Source organism: Falco peregrinus, chromosome 3, assembly GCF_023634155.1.
Source record: "Falco peregrinus isolate bFalPer1 chromosome 3, bFalPer1.pri, whole genome shotgun sequence".
NCBI classification, from domain to species: domain Eukaryota; kingdom Metazoa; phylum Chordata; class Aves; order Falconiformes; family Falconidae; genus Falco; species Falco peregrinus.
Window position 1 is genome coordinate 26097948 of NC_073723.1, and position 14140 is coordinate 26112087.

Below are 14140 nucleotides of genomic sequence, written 5' to 3' on the forward strand. Positions count from 1 at the left end.
CTCTTGTTTTGATCTAGTATTAGTAAAATTGTGGAATGGTGATATGATTTTTTTCTCTTATGCACAACACAGAGTAGAACAAGTAAGACCTGTTACCTCCTAATCCTCTCACCTCACACATTGACAGGCCCCAATAAAGCAAAAACAGTGTGTGCAATTTATTTCAAAAAGCTAGAACAAGAGTATGATGGCAACATACTAATGATGTTGCAACTTCCCTAGCATTGCTCAGTTCCTGTAGACCTTTCTGCCTGCTTTGACTGTACTGGACAAAGCCTGCCACCCTCCCTGCTTCCTGCATCAGAGAGTGCCTTCAGATGCACAGCCTTGCTTCGCGCTCCCAACTACCTTAATGTGTATTTTAGGAACCGTGAGTTTATGCTTGCTTATTGCTTATGGCAATATTTAGAGTAATGGTTCCACATTTATCAAAGCATTCATTTAAAAATCAGAAATGAGCAACAGATAACTTGCAGAAGCAAGACTAAGACTGGAAAAAGCAGAGCCATATCAGATGTCACGGCACTCTGAACTTCATCCCTTAAGTGTCATCTACCAAAGCATCACCACTGCCTTTGGTCTTGTCATGTTATTGGTGGGTTTTATGGTTCCCAGTTCTGACAAGAGTGCAGTTGAGAAGGCTTGTGCTACTGCGCAGCCCCCCAGTATTTCCAGCTACATGGTGTGGTCCCACACACTTATATAGCGTCATGTTGAGCAGGTAATGAAAGGAACCTGAGTTATGGTAATTCAAATGCAGCTGTGTGTGCAGCTAGGGGACATGAAAAAGTTGAGTACAGAGTATTTCTTTTATACACCTCAGAATCTAAGGAACAGGATTATAGCATGCAACAAAGCTCCCCAGAGCATGGCTTACTTGGATCTGGATTACATCTTCAAAGCTGTACTTAGAATTTTGACAGTTAAGTTGCGCTTATTCTGCCACTTGTTTCAAATTAATGTGTTTTTATATAAAAATTATTATTGGCCAGATGGTACTTTTTATAAATTACAATAAATGACTGCAAATCACTGACTGAATACATGGCATTATATAAATGCCTGCATTTTATAACTTTTATACAAGAGATGTAAAGTACTTTACTAATAGAAATACTTGGATACAGACCTATCTAGTCTCCTGCTTTCTGTGTTTTCTCTCTGCCTCCTGCTCTCCTGTTGCAGCACTTACAGCTCAAATGAACTCAACGTCACAGACCTTGGTCTTGCTCTGGGACCTATCTGGGCATGCACAGCTGATAACTGTTAAATGAGCATCTGCTGAGCACAGTCTCTGAACAGGAGAGAAACTTGGTTCCATTTAGAAGGAAGAATGTGCAATTTCACAAGTCATGTCCCTCCATATCTTCATCATTATACCCAGATTACCTTCTCCTGCTCCCAAGGCTAAGGTTTAGTTATTGCATAGGAAACATGAGGAGAAAGTTGTAGTTACAGAATACTTTAGCTCCACTTTCTGAGTTAGGTGATTACATCAAGGATGCTAAGAACAGAGTAGTGTTTTTGACAGTTTTTTCCCCTAAGAATTGTACATCTCAATGGCAGAGCAATGGATAAAACCCTAATCTATAAAGAGCGAACCCTTCCCAGGTCATAAGCCCAACACTTTCCCTAAGAGCCAAGGTTAATATTTATCTATGCCCCATGGCAGTAATTTTGGAGGTGTTGATCTTGGGGATTAATTGCTGCTTTAAATGGGCAGTTAATAGTTTAAACAACATTTTTATTGGCATAGAGTAGTTAAATGCCTACTAATATGCTTATGGGTTTATGGTGATCAAAATGAATTAAGAGTCTGTCTTTGAGTTATATGCTATTAGAGGCCATTAGAGGGTCATTTGAGTACTCTGGGTTAATGTATGTGAGTTGTACAGTAGCTGGTGTACACAGAGAATAAAATGTTCATTTTTAAATATTGTACTTTAGACCATTTTCTTTTATATTTACATTCGGAAATGAAGCTCTCAGGCTACTAGTGCTCCAGCGACCTGGTGTCTGAGCACACATGCTCCCAAGGACACAATCCAGGCTCTAGTGCTCATATTTCAGCAGTGGTTTTCCACAGGACACAACACCATGCTTGGAAGAAGTATTGTCAGGGTGTCACAGGTCCTATGCTGCTCTGTGTTCAGCTGCAAAACTCTTCACATTTATAAATGTGTTGTTTGGATTCAATACAGTTGATACAGTATATATGTGACCAGTGGCATTAGAGGAAGCCAAAAGTATTTGTAGTCCCACTAATTATCTCCATTTTTAGGGCTTAGTGAGTAGGCATTTTGAGATCTTCGGTCTGATTAGAAGCCCGAGATCTATATTCTGGCTGCCTGCTATAGGTGCCAATCTCAAACCGTGTGGCTATGCCTACTTATTGTAGAGAATCACAAGCTGGCGGTGTCCTAAGATCCACTGAAAAGAGTTTTACACACCTCTTTGAGCATCTGTGCCAGAGCAGTTTTTACAAATATGCTAGAGGGAATTTCTGAAGAGAAGGTAGTATGCCTTCACTGCAATTGCAGCGCCATGTGGAGGCATCTGAGCTATGGAGCTAGTTACGGCTGTATAGCCTCAGTACTAGGCATACCCCAGTTCCCGGGACGCAGATTCCTCTCTGTTTTCCAACTGTGTTTGAAAATACTGTCTCTGACTAGTATTAATGACTTGGTTCTATCAGGTCAATTAATCAGAGACAACTTGTGATCAATGTTTCCCCCATATAAATTTATGACAGCTTGCTGTCTAATTATAGGGTGAGCGTACCCTATACTTCATCTGAGGATATCGACATGTGAATGTTGCATTCAGGACAGGCTATTTAGCCTGACACAGCTGGCGTGCCGTGGTGCTGCAATTCCATGGGATGCTGCTTGCAAACCATATCTAGCCTCTTGACTCACTGCTATTTATTTGTGCTATTCGACTTTTTGTTTCCTAATTAAAAGTGACATGTACAGTTGGGAAGAAGCTGATTGGCCTCTTAAAACAAATTTGTACATTTGATTAAGGTTTCTTATTAGTTAACCATCTATTTTGATATTAGGGGGTTGCTGCTGGAATGGAGTACAGAAAGCCAAGCCTCTGCCTTTTACCGGTATGTGGAATGTGAAACCAGAAGCTGTTTGCAAAAATAAATAATAGGTGTGGGGAGAAAAAGTACACTATAAAAACATAAGAGATATTTTATTTATAAACCACCTTCTTAAATAAGAAATAGTTGCAATTCTTAGTTCCAGACTGTCTCCCGGTGCCTCTCCCTTTTCATGGCTACATTGCTGTTTACTTACTCCTGATAGCTCAGATCCCCAGTGGCTTATTTATGCCGTTTTCTGTGCTATATCTGCTACTCAGAACCTAACTCTTAGCTGCTGGGAATTATTTAATAAAATGTATTTAATAAACAGATTGAGTGTAAGGAAGCTGCATCAGTCCTAGAGACTGCAAGGTTTTAGGTAGACTGAAGTCCAATATGTTAGTCTCGCTACCAAATTATTCAACTAGTATTTGATTTAATTCCTGAAAACACATGTAGTTATATGGATATATAATCTGTTTAGTACTGCTGGAGAAAGTACTTGAAAGTGCCTCTCTTTTTCAGAGAAAACAAGTAAGATTTTAAGGACTCCTTTTGGCAAAAGTTGGGCTTGATCAGACCTGTCATACATTCACATAGTCATGGTGAGCTTGTCTTTCCTGCAGTTTGAATCAAAATGCAATTTTATGTTCTCTTTCCCCAGGTTCTAGAAGAATGTGCCAGGTTTTTTGGTTTTGTTCCATTTACTGCATTTTGTTGAAGTGATTCTGTTCAGCTGGGGATTCTGTAGTTTCCAAGCTACGTTGCCTATGCTATAAATCTTGGTGTTGATCAATGTCAAAAATAGATATATACTTCACATTCTCATCTCTGCTTCCTTTCTTACCATTTGTCCTTTACAGAGCAAGCACCAGGAAGGTGATCTGGTGATCCTGAATGCCGGAAGGCTGGGCTGCTTGCATTGTGTAATATCATTACTGCTGACTGCTCCTGCTCCTGCTAGAGTCGAACTCTGGCCAAAAAGTTAAGTTCAGTTGGATGAACGCTGAGAGTACTCATGCAGTTGAGTGTGCCCATTCATGAAAAATATAGGAAGGGTGAGAACTGGAAAAGCTGCAATATTGAAATTGCTCAGTCTTGGAACTCTAGTTAATTTCTCATTTGGAATGAAATACATTTCAGAAACATCATTGGCTTTGCCACATTCTCCTTTTAACCAGACACCTAAAACAAGCTGTGATTTTGAAGGTGAACTCAAAGAAGAATAGTACTTCAAGCCCTTATTCCCATGTTTTCCCTTTTTAAAGCTACATCAAAAGCTTTGATGTATTTCACCCACATAATGAGCTATTAGCTTGCACAGTTGAAGGATTGGTTTCAGCTTTCTTTTGACTGAAAGCAGAAGGTGTGTTATGATTGTACTAGAAAAGTGATAATGCCAGATTTTTTACAGAAACTTGTAAAATGGAGATTTGGTGTGTTCTCTGTAGCTTTTTCCTCTTTGCCCATTGGTGTATAGGTCACATCTCTTCCAAGCCATTTTTTCCAGTCCCTTCGATTTGCAGGTGTTTTTCAAAAAGTATATAGAAGTTGATTAGAGAACCATTGAAACTCAAGAGAAAAGTTCATGTTCTTAGCTTCTATGACAGCATTATATCCAATAAAGTTATTTCCTGTGGATTATTTATCTAAATCTATTTTATGAAAAAAATAGGTTTGGTAGGAATAAAGTATATATAATAAAGTATATATAATAAAGTACAACAGTGCTACCTCATACATGATGTGTTCTTGCTACGTATATTTTAGCCATATACTCAAGTTCTTGAAGGACATAAATACTCAGAACTGACCTGGATTTATGTCCTTTACTATGTGGAGAAAATTAAGGAGAATGTTTTACATTCTTATTTTTAATTGGGTGATAGAGCAGCCAAGATTGACTCACAGTGGGTTGTTTAGGGTGTCATTCAGGTTGATGGGGAATCTGGCTGATGTGTCTCAACTGGCAGAAGAAATCAGCGTACTCAGTCATGTCTTGCTATGAATATACATGCTTAAGAAAATGAGTCTGATTCCTGTCTCTCCACATCAGGTAGCAGAAGGGTTTAAACCTGGGACTCACCTCCAAATGCTTTGACCATCCTTGGCAGTGGCATCACTTCCCTCTGTTGCACCTGAGTTGAAAAGATCTGAGCTACAGAGAGACCTGTGAAGAAGAGGCTTTCTGATGAGGACAAAAGGACTGAACTCGTTAAAGCATGGTGCTCAGAAATGATGTCTGGGTCTCATAGTTCTTCTATGGAAAACACAAGGGATTTTGTCACCAATATTTTGGCTTTTGTGTCTCGTTATGTATCTAGTGCTTCTCATGAACAAGGAGTTTAAGCATCTGATTCCGGATTTTGGTTTCCATTAGGTAGGAAGTCTGTAGTCATGTAGGACTTAACCCTTAAGTCTCCAAAGGAGAGATATTCAACATTTACCGATATTCAGAATAATCTTTTTTATTTTCATTTCACTAGGGGACTGCAATTTTTACTTTCTCTGGCATGTCATACTATCGAGGTTCCTGCCTCTGTGACCTCAAAAATAGATGTACATATGGAACAGTACTTGGGGCTACATGTTTAATTAATTGAGAAACTGAAAGTAATGCACTGATGGGTTGTTATTTCTCCCCTGTACTTTTCCCTGGTGAGCAATAACACCTGGTAATAGTCCACAGAATAAGTAAACCGTTCAACCAAACCATATTGCTGATAATTTATTTCCATAAAATTGCACTTTCAATATATTTTGCAACAGGAGGCACATTGACATGATAGAGCTGAAAAGCTTGTAGCCATATGAAATATCTTTCTTTTTAAATCAGGCAGTTGGGTTTGTCTAGGATTTACAGTGGAGATCACTGTCATTGGTCCTCTTATCAGCCATTTTAGATTAGAACATCTCTTTTTATTATTTTCAAACAAAAATGTCATGCTCACCATGTTCAGTTACTGTGCATCACTCTTACTGGATAGGGTTGGAAGCTGGTCTTTGAAAATACCTCAAATATCCTGAAAGTGTGAAAATTAAGGGCAAAACTTACCCTAGACAGAAAAAAAGGATGCTGGAGGCATTCCCTCCTTGCTCAGGGAATGAGAGCAAATTTAGCTGAATTAATCTACATTGGTTTTTCTCTACATATGTAAGCTAGAAGATCTGTTATGAATATAAGAACAACTTGATTTTTCCACGTTCCCAACAGGGAAACAAATAAGTTTTCAGCTTTCTCAACTGCTGATACATTTGGAAAGAGCCCAATAAAGCTTTTGCCTGGAGAAGCCTCATAGCCTCTGTGTGAGACAAAATTCAGACATGTTGTAGTGCCTAACCAGTAGCTCAGATGTTTCTGTGGTAAACCACCACATTATTCTAAGAGCTGCTGATTTTTGCCACTCTGTTAATGTTGCTAGCTGTTTACTTGTTCCCAGGTGTGAAATCAAATGCTGGGAGAGCTGGGCTGAGCTGCAGCGTGACTCAGTGCCCATCATCATATTCCTTTGAAGGAAGGATCTGGCAAGCAGCACTATGTCGGATCATACCTTAAATATGAACATGTAAATATACGAACCTCCGTCCTGAGGGGTAATTTATCTGAGATGAATACTTGCTTGTTCCCAGGAGAGTATGAAAAGAAAGCATACAGCTAGTAGGAGAAAGTGTTATTTCATGCTAAATAAGTCTGCCTCTTCATCTGCTCCCACTACTGTCTGGATTCTGTAGGGTCAGGCAGATATCCTGCCTCCCATTCTAGTCTCAGCAATATGGTAAATTTGGGCCATCCTCATGGAAGTCACAGCAGAAGCATTAGCACGTACCCAGTCAGACTTATGGGATTTCAGATCCTATTTTATTAATTCATGGAATCATAGCATCATTTAGGTTGGAAAAGACCTTTAAGATCATCAAGTCCAACCGTTAACTTAGCACTGCCAAGTCCACCACTAAACCATGTCGCTAAGCACCACTTCTATGGGTTTTTTAAATACTTCCAGACATGGCGATTCCACCACCTCCCTGGGCAGCCTGTTCCAATGTTTGACCACCCTTTCAATGAAGAACTTTTCCTAGTATCCAATCTAAACCTCCCTGGTGCAGCTTGAGACCCCTTCCTCTCGTCTTGTCGCTTGTTATCTGGGAGAAGAGACTGATCCCCACCTGCCTACAGCCTCCTGTCAGGCAGCTGCAGAGAGCAGTAACACCCCCTCTGAGCCCCCTCTTCTCCAGACTAAACAACCCTGGTTCCCTCAGCCACTCCTCACAAGACTTGCGCTCCAGACCCTTCACCAGCCCCATTGCCCCTCTCTGGACACGCTCCAGCAGCTCAGCGTCCCTCTTGAAGTGAGGGGCACAAAAGGGAACACAGGACTTGAGGTGTGGCCTCACCAGTGCCAAGTACAGGGGGACGATCACTGCCCTAGTCCTGCTGGCCTCACTGTTTCTGATACAAGCCATGATGCTGTTGGCCTTATTGCCCACCTGGGCCTACTGCTGACTCACGTTCAGCCAGCTGTCAACCAGCAGCCCCAGGTCCTTTGAATTTATATATTTAGAATGAGGGAATGTGCTACATTAGAATAAACATTTTATGCCCTACAGTATAGCATTGATTTAGCTACAGATAAAAGCCTGCCTCTTACACTTAGAGTTAGGAGCCATTCTGGCATGACTTCCCTTATACACTGAGGAAGTTTAGTTGGAGTAACACCAGTTACACTATGTGACATGATGCAACCTTATTGCAACTCATCTGCAATGACACATATTGCAGCAGAAATGTAAAGAAACAGAAATAGTTTTTGGTTTCCTAGAATTTGTATTTGAACTCTGAGCATGCATATGATCCTGTGACAAAAGTCATTGAATTATATTAATGCTAGATATGTGGGAACTGATATCATGTGAATGTAACCTTTATCTGGATGTTGAATTCCCATTTATTTTGCCTCGTAGGATTGATTACATAGTGAGCTATAGTATTTTGTGTAGCTACTAAATAAACAATGTGCATGAGACTTTGCATGGTCTGGGAAGGAAGCCTCTGGATCCATCTCTTCCCTGTTACATAGGAGGAAGAGTTCAGGGAATATGAAACTAGTCATTGTGCTGGAGGAAGTGGTCTTGGGAAAATAAAGTCTTTTAAACACATCCATGCCTCTGTTCAGTTTCTGGCTGAGCCACTGATTTTCTGTGCAATCCTGGAGAAATGACTGAGATTGTATCTATAGTATATAATGTAGGATCCTGCAGAAATACCCACAGTGACTTTGACTGAACTTTGAGAATTATGTTTTCCCTCACCTCACTGAAATTTTCAGGTCTTAAAAAGGTGGGACAGGTCACATAGGTCATGTGGTACTGGGATAATACACTGCACATTTATCAAACAGAAGACACCAAATCATTGAAACTCTTGGGTTAAGATGTTTTGTTTGTTTCGTTGGTTGGTTAGTTGGTTTGTTTTTGGAAAGAGAAAAGCAAATACCTTAATAGGAATAGGGAAATTTAGAAAATAAAAACTCTTCTTATTTCTGAACCTGTTTTCCTTAGATAAAATGGAATTCCTTAGAAAATTGCATTGTGGCTGTAGATGTAGAAACAAGATCTTTTCTGTATTTGTTGTTGCATTTCTGCCTGTGTATGCATGGGACCATGAGCGTGCCAGGGAGGAGTGTAAATTGAACCTGGCCTGGCTGGTTCAATGTCCTTATCAAAATGACTTTGCTATGCGGGAACAGCAAGCTGACCTTGGTGGTTCCTGTGTTACAGGATTTGGAGTGTCTCTGCTTCTAGTTAGGGACCCTGGTGGCTAGTTCTCCCTCTGTTATCAGCAAGAGTAGCCCCCAAACCCCCAAATTTGCTGAGTTTCAGTGTAGCCAGCAGAGCTGCTGCCATTTCAGCAGTTGCTCGGAGTCCTTGCAAAGATTTAAGTGCATCCCAGCACATTTCATGAGTCCCTTTGGGCTAGAAAGGCTGCAAACTGGGAGTGACAGAATGGCTCCTGGGCTTTCCCCAGGCTCCTGCCATCCCTTCCTTGCTTCTGCACAAGTCCCCAGGTGTTTGGACACATGAGATGTCTCTGATGGGCTACTTTTACAGCACAGATATGGGCAGTACATGGGTGGGGGGACTTGGTTCTCCCTAGTAAGGAGACATCTAGTGCACTGTGCTGGTAGGAGGTGCTCTGGCTACTGCCACCTCTCCCCACTGTGGCATCTGACCATGATGTGCTGGCCGTGATCCATCAGTTTGGGGCCTGTGGTCAGGGGTCTGGCTTTGAGAGGCAGGTGCTGTGGCAGGGCAGTAAGCTGGAGACATAAGATGCCAAATAAATGCCAAAGATGCCTGATAATGGTACGCTTCTTGAAGGTCCTCATGGCTGTTACCTTAGGAAGAGGGGGACAGAAGGGGAAGAAGTTACCTCAAGCCAGTGGGAAGGGGCCATGCAATAGCAACAAAGTGAGCCTGCTCTTCTGTGAAGTCTTTTCTCATTAAAAAAAACCATCAACAGTAAGTTTAAAATCACACTTTTCCATGTTTGCATGGATATAAATACTCTGCAGAAAGTGAATGTGGCATTTGTGTAAACAACAGTATTTTAAAATATGAACTAAAAATCTAGAAGCCTTTGTACACCCACCTTTGCTATCCCACTTTTAGCTGCTCTGAAGACCTTTCATAAAGTTCTCTTTTTACTTTAAAAAAAAAAGTATGTATTGTTAACCATGTTTGTGCTCTGGTATTTTTGCTTTGCCTCATGAGGAATAGCTGGTTTTATGCTAACCCTTCAGGTCAATGTCTGATCCTAGAGTTTTCTTCCTAACTGAAGCTCTCTGATCTTATATGAGCAAATACCTTGCAATTACATTTCACAATAATTGCAAAGGCAGTGTAATAAACCACAGAGGAACTAGTTCTGGAGAACTAGATGGGGGAGAAGTATGAGAAATGCTATATGAAAGCAAGCTATTAGTAGATTTTCAGAGACAGAAAACGAAAAAAAAAAAAACCAGGGTGTAAAGGTGGGCTGAACAGTTTCGGAGATGGAAGGATATTCTGATCTTGCTAAACGCAACAGTAGCATTGATGCTTTGCTCTTTGCTTTGTATTCTTTCCTTTTTTTCTCTATACATTGGGCATACAAATATTTTAAAGCAAGATAAGACTTTCTCATTTCTCTATATTATTATAGGGGATATTTCTTACTGGTTCAGATGCAGTGATTTCTTTCCAGTTGCAAGATAAAAAGCCTCCATCCCCAGTTTTGAGTAGGAATAGCTTCCTCAGGAGCAGGTCAGATGCCTGGCTAAATATTCTTTTAATATTTCTTTTAGAATTAAATTGTAGTTGTGATACAGGTGGCAATTGCATAAGCACTGAAGGTGCTTGCACTCAGTCTTCTTGCAAGTAGGTTTCCTTGTCGGTAAAAACCTTGCAGGCTGGTTGTTTTTTTCTTAGTGATGTACTATTGCTATTTAGAAAACCACTTTAATGGGGAAAATTGTGCAAAGTGGTGTGCAGAAGCGTTGGCTGGTATTTATGTAACAACAGCAAATACTGGAGCAGGAACTCATATCCAAGTTCCTCTGAATTTCAGGAATATTCCAATTCTGTTTCTAATCTGTGCAATTTTTATTTGTCTCTAGCAAATACCAAAGGCATTATTTAAGTGTAAGACAGTTTATTAAGTAGTTACCACAATCTTTTTCTGAGGAAGTTTCTGCATATGAGAGGTGCCTGTATAGCCTATACAGACTTGCAAATTGGAAGGAGTGTTTTGCATGTGATAACTATGCAGGACAGAAGACAATCTGGAATAGTTCAGCCACCGTCCCTCACTGTTTTCTAATTATTTACCTTAGTTTAGATGCCAAACATAGAAAATTATTATCTTTCTGAACTGCCGTTTCCCAATACTATTTGGCAGCCTTAATTTAATTATGTGCTGTAAAAAAGCTCTCTGCAAACTCTGCTAAAGGAACACAATTGTCTTAGAAAAGTAGCTGAAGCACGTTAGGGTTAAATGTAACTTTTTTCCCATAAGTGTCATTCGCCTGACTTAGAATTCTTTAATAGATACTGAGCAAAGCAGAACTGAAAGTATTTTTAATTTCAGTGCTTTGTATATTTACAGAGGGATTACAACAAACTTCTACACTTTATCTACATTTTAATAGGTCAGTGTGAACATATGAAGTGTATTAAGGTGGACTGCCTTACTTATTAAACTTATGTGCATTCGTCAAAAGCCCTTAGCAGTGTATGCAGTAGGGGCTGGAAAGCCATGCATGATTGAGGTCATGCATCCAGCCAGTTTGTAAGATGATCCCTCTGTACTGAGCCATCAGCCATCCTTAGCATAGGGGCGCACTCATACACGCATTCCTGTCAAGTCATCTTGTGAAAGGCTGCTTGCTTCCAGCTTGGCTTGAAAGTGCAACCTTAATAAAACTCACTGAAGCCTGAGAGAAAATAGCAGTTCTGCAGCAGATAGTGTAGGGGAAAGAGACTGGGATATGCATATGCAGCTGACTAAAGCAGGCTACATGCTGGACTGTAACAGAGAGGAAACAATAAATCTTAACTACTATGCAATAAATATTCCCAATTTTAACTAAGGAAGCTATCCTCATACTGAAATTAAAAAAATAAGTTTATCCAAGCTTGATTACTAAAGTGCGCTTCTCCAGTCCTTTCTCCAAAGACTTTAAGGGAAATTAAAAACAAATTTAAAGAAAGAGGAAGAAAAAGTTTTTGTTGAAGTAGGAAAAGAAAGTAATAATAACATGTCAGTTTTCCTTTCCTTTGCTTTCCTGGCAGCGGTTCTTGCTCATATAGGCTGTAATAACCAGCGTCGGGGTCCAGAAGCCAGTGGGAGAAGATTTAACCGGATTCAGCACGGGCAGTGCACCTATACTTTCATTCTGCCAGAACAGGACGGGAACTGTCGTGAAAGCACGACAGACCAGTACAACACAAATGCTCTTCAGAGAGATGCTCCTCACGTGGAACAGGATTTCTCTTCCCAGAAACTGCAACATCTGGAACATGTGATGGAAAATTACACTCAGTGGCTGCAAAAAGTAAGTGTTCCTTTTTTTCATTTTCACTAAATGGATTTTTTTGGTGATGTTCAAAGTTTTCATTAGTTTCTATGAGAACTGAGGTAATAAGGATTGATCTAGTTTCTCGCTGTGGAGGGTAGAAATGTTTCAGCCTTCCTACTGACATTACTCTCAGGAGCAGAATTTTCTTCATGTTAGTGAAAGACACAACTTCTTAAAGCTTTATCTCAAAAGACCATGGATGTTTGTGAATCAGAGAATGAAAAAATCCTGCAGAGACTGTAATGACAGAACTTACTAAGTACTCCTATAAACTCTACTTACAATTCACAGCTTCAGATCAGATGCTGTGCAGTGTACCTGCTACGCTGACAGCAAAAGGGAGCATTTTAAAAATATCAGCGTTTAAAGGCACTGGGTTAAGAATATCATTGTTCCTCCATAAACAGATTCTGTAATAGTATTCTATCCAGCTAACTGCTGGAAAGAAAGAAGAAAGTATATGGGCATTCACACTCCTGAAACATTGCAGTAAAACTTTTTAACTATGTAGATTACATTGGACTTGAAACAGCCTGTTTTAATTTGTGTGAATAAGTGCATTCTTTCATAGAAAGGGAAAAATGGGTTTGAAGTTGTTGTAGTAACTTAGCAGAATAATTATTTTTAAGACTGTGCAATAGCTCTAAACTTTTAATGAACTTTTCGGTATTTTAGGTATGAGCTGAATTTTGGGCCTGAAAAGACCTAAATATGTGAATAATTTCATTCATATGAGCAGTCCCATTCACCTTAACAGGATTACTCACTTGTGTAAAATTACATACCTTGCAGGATCTTGTCCATGCCTTGGTAATAAAATGCCTTGGGATAGCTGACCAGTAAAAATAAATAAACAGTCTTTGTATATAGTTATTTGTAATATTCCCATTCTCATATTGCATTTTGACCTGGAAAAACTTAGAAAATTGAGCAATTGAGTGATGCAACTAGTCATGTAAGATGGCACAAGAAAACTGCTATATGTACCCATTTGAGAGATACACGATTTAACTCTAGCACAAGTTCATAGGAAGAATGAGCATCAATAAGAACCTAGCGAAGACCCTACTAGGTGGACTAAACCTTTGTATTAGCAAAGTTACTGTAACCTGTCTTATTTACAAGTTTTGTTTCACCCAGACAGTATACAAGATAGAAATATGTTAAAAAGCACATACAGCTGTCCCCATTCCCCTAACCCTACTAAAATCTTCGGAGGTTTCCTGATGCCTTGGTAAATTAATTGCGCTCTTTGCATATCTGGCACTAGCAAGAGAGAAAAGACTCTGTCCAGTAAACATGTGACTATAAAACAAAGTATAACAAAGCATTTCTTTTTTAGACTACTTCCCTCATTTTTTAACACCTTGGTCTGCATCGGGGAATATAAAGCTGGAGATAAGGGGATGTCTTGTAGATGAAAGCATTTCTTAGGAAATTATTTTACTGTACCTTGGGAGGCTGAGGCAAGCACTAAAAAGAGGAAAGTTGTTATCTGTGTTTATGTACACATGATTTTACTTGAGCAAATTGGCTGCTGAATCATGCTTGTAAGACTTTACTTATTCTGTGTTTGTCCACTAGAGACTGAACTAAGATCACTATTTCACTGTGAACTGAACATGAAGAAATTTGAGTCTCTGGAGTGTGAATGTTTGAGCTAGGCTTAGTCCTCTCACACTTTGGAGGGAAGTGATTAAACAGGTAGGCAGCCCAGTGAAAGGGGCTTATATTTGAGGACTTTTCTTCTGCAGTGATTGTAAAACAGGCTATGGGCAGCACTATCCCCCTCCTCCTTTCCTTCCCAGCCCCCAAGCCACTGCTCCCAGGGGTTTACATAAAACTGGGATTGTGCACGTATCCCCATGTGTCAGTTTTCCTTGGAATGAAAGGACCCGTTTCTCTGTGTGACGGAGTATGGCTCAGTCTGAAC

The 14140-nt window shown here is 40.0% G+C and overlaps 1 protein-coding gene across 1 annotated transcript in view; it reads left to right on the forward strand.

The window, feature by feature from the left end:
* The first annotated feature begins 11447 nt into the window (after positions 1 to 11447).
* ANGPT1 (angiopoietin 1) overlaps positions 11448 to 14140 on the forward strand; it is a 171668-nt gene continuing 168975 nt past the window's right edge. The window contains exon 1 of the mRNA XM_005230968.3: positions 11448 to 12183. Within this exon, the coding sequence (XP_005231025.1) occupies positions 11887 to 12183 (297 nt within the window). The 5' untranslated portion in view covers positions 11448 to 11886. The remainder of the gene's footprint in view (positions 12184 to 14140) is intronic.